Genomic DNA, 7,360 nt, shown 5'->3' on the forward strand with positions numbered 1-7,360 from the left:
TTTACATTGGATCGCAGAGAGCATATTTGCGCTTAAGTCAATATGAAACTAAGTGTTTGGGAAAGCAAAGAATTCAGACCCCAGGTTCTATTCCCCTTGAGATGAGGAAACTTTGGGGAAAAAAAAAAGCCTGGGGAAAAAAAAAAATATCCAAATTGGTTGCAATCTGAAAGCAAAACTGTGGAGGTATGAGGTCAAAGCCCAAAGTAAGAAACAAAGTGAATGGACCCCCTTGAACATCAGAATTGCTGCTCGGGAGGGGAGCAGCGGGGAGGCTGCGGGCGGGGGGGGGGGGGGGGCTGCGGTCGGGGGCTGTGGGGCTGGCAGGGCAGTACCACGACACCTGCCCGCACTACGCCTGCACAGCCCGCCCGGGCTCTCCCACCCTCTCGTTCTTTCCCAAAATGCTCATTTACAAATTCTGCAGCCCAGACTGCCCTTGCTGCCCCAGCAACGAGCACTTCAGGAAGTCTAAAAGGGCAACAGGAAAAACAGCAAAGGCTGCGCAGAGCCGCGCGCCGACAGCACCGCCCGGCAGCTTGCTCACTCGCCCTCCTGGATGTTTATGGAGCATCATGAAATCCTATATAACCCGATGGGGCTTTGCTGGTTTCTGAAACGTTTGCGTTGTAACAGAGCCTCATTCATCAAACATGTTGGTAATGAATTTTCCACTGAGCAAAACCAGGGATGCTCGCGGGGACAGCTCCTGAAACAGTCTGTGTTTGGATCCAACCACTGGCCAAAACTGGGTTCCTTGTTTCAGATCAGATTTAAAAAAAAACAAACCCACAACATCCAAGTGGGGCATTCATCCTCAGCTTCAACCCCTTCCAAAGACAATTCATTTTTACCTGTCTCAGAGTGGAGAGACCCACTCTCCCTCTCTGCGGAGCCACTCAAGACTTACAGATAGCCAAAGGAAAGGAAAAAAGTCACCCCACCAGTGACAGAAGAACCTCAGACCCACTTCCAGAAGGGATTTAGGCACTAAGGAGCTTGCTTTTTCAGATTTAGACACACATTTTTCTTTCAAATTAATACAAAGTAAGAGTCCAGAGTGTTTGGTGCAGAAATCTCTTCACCAAAGCAGGACCTCAGCCAGGGCAAGGACAGAAGAGACACTTGGTAAGTCCGTGCCATTTGCCCCTTTTCCTCCTCTGCTCATAGCCCGCTCCCCAGCCCACTGCCGAGATCAAACCCTGCCATTTGGCACGGCAGGAAAACCAATCCCCCATCGCACAAACCATATTTCATAAGGAGATTGCATTTCAGAGAGAAAACCGCCGGCATTCGGCTCCGTGACCCTACGGTGAATGAACCGTGTGGGCTGGGTGCTCGTAGAGCCCCGTCCAGCCCAGCAGAGATGGATGCGTCCTCGCGTCCTCACCGCTGCTCCCCACGCGCAGGCAGCTCGGTGGGACTTGCAAATATTTTGTGTTCAAGAAAAGCGAGCGCTTGCCAGGAGTTCTCATGAAGGCTACGGCAAGCTGGGATCGGATCCCAGTTCTCGGTCCAAAATATCCCTTAACATTAATGCTCAAGGCATGCTGCAAAAAGCCCACAGTTATCTGTTGGGCAGGGACTGACTCCCTGGGAGTGTTTTCCTGCACATTTTAGCCTCTGTATGATCAGAGTTACGTTGCTCTATGCTTTACCCCGCCTCTCAATGCAATGCCTGTTACATCTTTTAGGGCAAGCTGCACATAGATGTTTAATGACTGCTTTTTCTAAAGGCCTAGATTATGTCCTTGCAAGCTTTCCTCAGCTGGGAGTCACCCTTTTAGACCTCAGATGCAAAAAAAAAAAAAAATAAAATCGAAGAGGCAAAAGTGAAAGAGAAGGGAGGAAAGGCAGAGAGCTGGAGCCTGAAAGACCCAGGAGACACCAACAACTTTACAAACCACCCAACTCTAGCAAAGTTTCTGCAAGTACATAGGTGCCGTGCCCGCACAGCAGCAGGGTGGGTATCGCTGTTGAGGGTACCCACACCCTCGCCAACATCAACGGGAAACCCCTGGTTTGCCACAAAGAAAAGGAGCAGGCGATGCAACTCCATCCAAGATGACCTCAGTCAAATTATAAAAGAAGCCGCACTCAGCGTGACCCCAGCTTGTCACCAGCCACAAGACCTGAGGTGCAACCCCACCGAGAGCAATGTTAGAATAGATGCAGTGGGTTTTGGCTGGGAGCTTGCAGAGGGTCCTTCTGCCTGGGGGGAGGCACCCATAGCCCCCGGGAAACCTCTGGCCCCCGGAAAAGCTGCGTCAGCCCTGGGCAACGGTGCACCGAAGGGATGGGGAGGGAAGGCGCAGTGGCTCGCCTGGTATTTGGGCAATGTAGCCATTAGTCTTGGAGGACTGCGCTGCTACAGGGAGGAGGAGGAAGAGTTTTCCAGGGAAAAACTGCTTATTCATCACCAGAACTCATTTGGAAATTGTCCAAAACCCAGCTGTTTGAAGAAGTGAAACTTCTCCTCAGTACGTCCCTCTTCTGACATAACTTTGAAGAAAGGTTTCTCCTCCCTGCAGGAGGTGGGATGAAGGGCAGAAGATCACCGTGGGACTGTCCCTCCCAGGCAGGGCTCCCTCTCTACTTCTTGGCTCTGCTTCTTCATCAGAAAACTTGTACCAGCCTCAGCCTGTCCTGCTGCAGGAAAAGAAACTGAGATACCGGGAAATGCAGTAGTTGGGAAAAGTCTCTTCTTATGCAGCCCTGGTCCCTGTCCTGGGGAGCGCAGCACAGCACATGGGGCGTCTTAGCACTCAAAAAACGGTCACCGAATTGCTCCCAGGAGTGCCACCAGCACCCGCAGAGCTGTGGGAGCACGAGCACAGGCTTGGGCAAACCTCAGGGTGGTGGGATGGAGGGGTCTGTATGAAAAGAAAAAAGAGTGAAAGACGGGCTGGGAGAGCAACAGGAAACTGCAGGAGAGACAAGAACTCGGGGACGTGGCCAGGTAGGAGAGGGACCGCGGCACAGGGGCTGGCCTGGAGAGCCCATTGCTCCTGCCTGTGGCAATATGGGCACGTGTGGGGAAAACAGAGGCTTACGGGAGGAGTTGAGCTATTGCAATGAATTTGCTACCAGCTTTATATATCACAAACCTTTACAGGTACTGCTCTGACAGGATATAAGGTCTCATCCCCTGATGCTCCTCACATGCCAACCCTCACAACTTGCATTGCACTAACGAGCAGCGTTGCTCAAAGGAAAAAGCAGGCAGAGGGTATCGTGACAGCCCCCACTTCACACCACCCATCTTGGCGAGGCTGGATCCGGCAGTCCGGGAGCCCCATCCTGCCGCCGGGTCAGCTACAGCCTCTGCAGGACAGGGGCTTCTCTCCACACCTCTGGGAAAAAAAGTCCCCACAGCTACAAACACAGTGTAAATGCTGGCGGATGAATAGATAGGAGAGGCTCCGAGAGCTGCTGTGACCATCAGAAATGAGCGTTTCCCGTACGCATTAACTTGGTGCCTCTTGGGGCACCGAAAGGAAACTTTGCATAGCTCCTGCCAGGTGTCTGTTTGCTAGCACAGCCTGCACATCTTGAGCTTTAAGACAGATCGAATAAAATGAGCTTCTTTTTGGGCAGAAAAGTAAGAAAAGATAATTAAAAATTCAATATAGACATCTTAAATTCCACCTATTGCCTGGCCCCTTGTTGATCCCAGGCACACAGGCAGAAGCTGACCACTGGCCTGGGGCTTAGTCCCGCACCAACCTCCACCACACCGGTCGCTACCCAGATCCCTCCAGTACGTGAGGCCATGAAAGCCCAATGCTGTGAGTGCCTCCTCCAGTCCCTGTGTTTGTAAGTCTCGGGCTCCGAAAAGCTGAGCTCCAAGTGCAGGAGCTCACCCTCCTGCCCAGCCCTCACCTGCTGCTGCTCTGAGCCCCGAGAGATGCTGGTAGCCTTGAGAAATCAAGGGATTTCTCTTGTGAAAACATGGTTTGTCTCTGCTCTTTCACCTTTTATTAGATACCCCTCAGGCCTCATTATCTCTTTGCCTTCTTTAACAAGGTTAATTTATGCCAGCCTAAGACCAGGGAGCAACCAAGTCGCTTGCATGAGCCAAATGCAGTCAAGCAAGGGTTAAACACAGTTTTTCCTATTCTGTCCTGTCCTTAACCACAGGCTCTGGTTCTTCCTCCACCCACCTCTGGTCTTCTCTCAGTTTCACAAGGCTACGGCTGGGGTTTGCTGACCATACAGCCAACATCTCAACAGCGTGAACATACAGCAACCTTGATGTCCCCAGCCTGGGACATCTCTAGTTCTCCATGCGAACCAACCAAGCAGACCCCAGCCCATCCCGTGGGGCTGGGGGAGCTCAGCCTTAACATGAGCCAGGCTGCAGGGTCAGGCCCAAGGGGGTTTGACACCAAAGCAAACACATTAACCACAACCCCCTTGCTCCAGCCTCTATCGCAGGATGCTTTTTATCCCAGAGAAAGTCCATGGCATGAATCCATCAGCTGCAGTGCAAACCGAGAGCCTGGAACAAAGCCAGGGAAGCCATAATTTTTACCTTCTGTTTGAGAATAATTGATCTGCCTCATTTGCAGTGCTGGAAGCAAAGAGTCTGGCCAAATTTTGAAGTGAAGTTCACTTCTGCGTGAAGACTCACTCTCCATCTCCTTCAAATCCCACCTCCCAATCCCTGGGCTGGAGAAACTGCTGCCGTGTCTGCCTGCCAGCTCTGCCCGCTCAGCCCCAGGCCAGCCTGCCCGCAGACGGCAAAGCGGGAAGATGGATTGGGAGCTGACGGGTCCTCAGCAGCTTGGTCAACGGAGCTGTTTAAGGTTAAAGTCAGCACGAAGGCAAGTGAGACCTAGAGCTGTTCTTGCATGGCCAAGGGGAACGTGACCGCACCACGAATGTCACGAGAAGAGTAACGGCCATCTGTGGTGATGAGTATCCCACTGAGCTTTGGTTTTAATTAAAACTGTTTTGTTTTTCCCCAATAAAACAGATATTTAGGTCAAAAATTACATTTTTTTGGATGTTATGTTGTTGTACCAATACCACTCCGAATGCCCTAGAAATGAGGAGTTGGAAGTGATACCCAAGATGTCTCAGGCTTTGGGGTACCTCATGGTTTCACCTCAAGTCCTCAGCTGATGGCCCTTCCCTCAGTTTGGGCCTGACAATTTTCCCAGGAGGCACCAAACTGCTGCTGACATCCCAGCAAAGGCTCTTGCACCAGGGACAGGCCAAATGCCACCGACTTCCACAAAGCCCTGGTTCGTCTCAGCCCAGCTACACTCACACCAGATGAAGGAACTGACTCTGTTACAGGGGAAGGAACAGACTCTGGTTCCCTTCATCACAAAACATCTTTCACAGGTGGAAATCAGTTTTAAAAGACAGGAGAAGGCATGGATCTTCACCCACTCTACTGCATCATTATGGAGAAAAGCAGAGTTGCATGGCTGCAAGCACCAAACTCACGATGAAATCTCCGTGTTCTGCTCAGACCAGCCCATCCAAGGCAGGATGCATTTTTTCATGCTAAGCTACAGCCACAGCCCTATGCAAAATGCAGCATCATACACCAGATTCTGCAAGCCTTTCCCATAACAATTAAAGCAAGCAATAACCTCTACTCCCTGGGGAGCGACGCGACCTCTGCTCGCTCCCACTTGCCAAGCCGACGGCACTTTCCAATCACACCATTGTGCAGCCAGGGAAAACAGCACAACTGCCATTACCTGCTTTCAAGGTCACCATTACAACAAGTCTCCTCCAACTCCTACATCACCCAGGTTTTATAGAGGCTCACCCTGTCATCTCTGCATCATCACGCTATCAGATCCTCCAGGGAGGAGAGTTTCTAATGGAATTGCTGACACGCATCCACTTTACCCCACTGCAAACTGCCCGGCTTTTCGCAGCAGCACCTTTCCCTGCACACCCTGCTTCGTCTAGACACCGGAGCGTGGGCAGAGCATCCCTCATTATCCATTAGAGAGTGAATCAGCAAGTCTAGAGCCCTGCTCGCTGTGGATTAGCTCTCCATTGGAAAGGATAGCTCTCGTTATCGGCGTTGTACTTTGCCATTAATCCATCTGAAGGAGTCTGGCCAGCAGCCCAGAATGGCTGGGGCGGCTACAGAGGGTTTCTGTTCCCCGAGCATATTTTCATCTCCACCACGCTGAGCTCCCCACGGCCCTGCTAACGGCCTCAGCTAATAGCAGAGCTCGCTTCCAGCTCAGAGACATCAATGGTAATTTAATTGCTAGAGCATCTTCCAGGAAATGTGCTGCTGGATCCAGGCATGGTTAGAAGGAAAACAGAGAGGAGTGACATGGTGAGTGTCAGAGCAGGGCTTGCTTTGGCTGTCACCCTGCTATAAAGCACCCCAAATTCAGGTACAAGCCATTTGAGAGAAGAAATTCTCAGTCTAGGTGATTGGTAGCTGTGGGTGCCGCTGCCCGTGGCTGCCAGCAGCGGTGCAGACCCACACGGTTCACCACCTTGGTGCGGAGATGCAAAGAGATCCTGGTGCACGCAGGGTCTGCTAAATAAACAGGGCTGGCAGCTCCCCAGCAGAGTTTATACCCTGTTTTGATGTGTTTACTCAGCTTGTAGGGCAGGGCTGTAGATTGAAAGCGGCAGGATCTGTTCCCTTTAACCCCCTCGCCATGTCTTCAGACAGCAACTTTAAGAAGGGCCTGGGTGTCCTCCTACCTCTACTGAATTTTGCCAGATCAGCAACATTTCCTCTTTAAGGCATTTCAGATTCTTAGAGGTCCACCGTAGTCAAACAAGCAAGAAAGAGCTGCCTTAGGGGAAGACCACAAAGGGACAAAGCATCTTGCACAGACAGAGCATATTACGAGCTCTTTTCTGCTCTGCAGCACCAAGTGTAGGATGCAACGGCGGACAGGCACATGACTGATTTATAAACTCCCCGGTTTTCTGGCTGCCTTTAGCTGACACGATTCCTGTGGGTGGCTGGAATGCCATTTATCTCCTGAGGCTGCTAAAAGGGAGCCCAGGATGCCAGCACCAAGGGGGAAAACCTTTTGACCACAGAGGAGTTGCAGAAAAACAGCCTTCCACACACCCCACCAAGAGGCTGACAGGTCCTTAGGTGAGGTCCGGGCATAACCATCCCTCCCCAAAAATAGGAGTCCCGCAAGAATTGTCAACCCTGATTGCAAATCAAAAGACTTTTCCCAGCTGCTGCCTTTTGTGCCATCCTCCATCCCAGCTCTGGCATCTCACTGGCATTTAGGGAGTTATGTCTGGAGAGCACCAGGTCTGATTCTGGCTCCTGATGTCTGTAAAGAGTAATCTGTCATGTACGGAGAGGACCATGGGCTAGAAGGTAACTACCAACGCTCTTCTC

At 51.4% G+C, this 7,360-nt stretch overlaps 1 protein-coding gene across 1 annotated transcript in view; it reads right to left on the reverse strand.

Moving 5' to 3' along the window:
- Nucleotides 1-412: 412 nt before the first annotated feature.
- Nucleotides 413-7,360, reverse strand: part of CDRT4 (CMT1A duplicated region transcript 4) — a gene marked incomplete at its 5' end in the record, with an annotated part of 15,808 nt that continues 8,860 nt past the window's right edge. The window contains one exon of the mRNA XM_009707044.1: nt 413-471. Coding sequence (XP_009705346.1) covers nt 413-471 — 59 coding nt within the window. The remainder of the gene's footprint in view (nt 472-7,360) is intronic.

The sequence above is a fragment of the Cariama cristata genome, unplaced genomic scaffold (assembly GCF_000690535.1).
Source record: "Cariama cristata isolate BGI_N322 unplaced genomic scaffold, ASM69053v1 scaffold12839, whole genome shotgun sequence".
Lineage (NCBI taxonomy): Eukaryota > Metazoa > Chordata > Aves > Cariamiformes > Cariamidae > Cariama > Cariama cristata.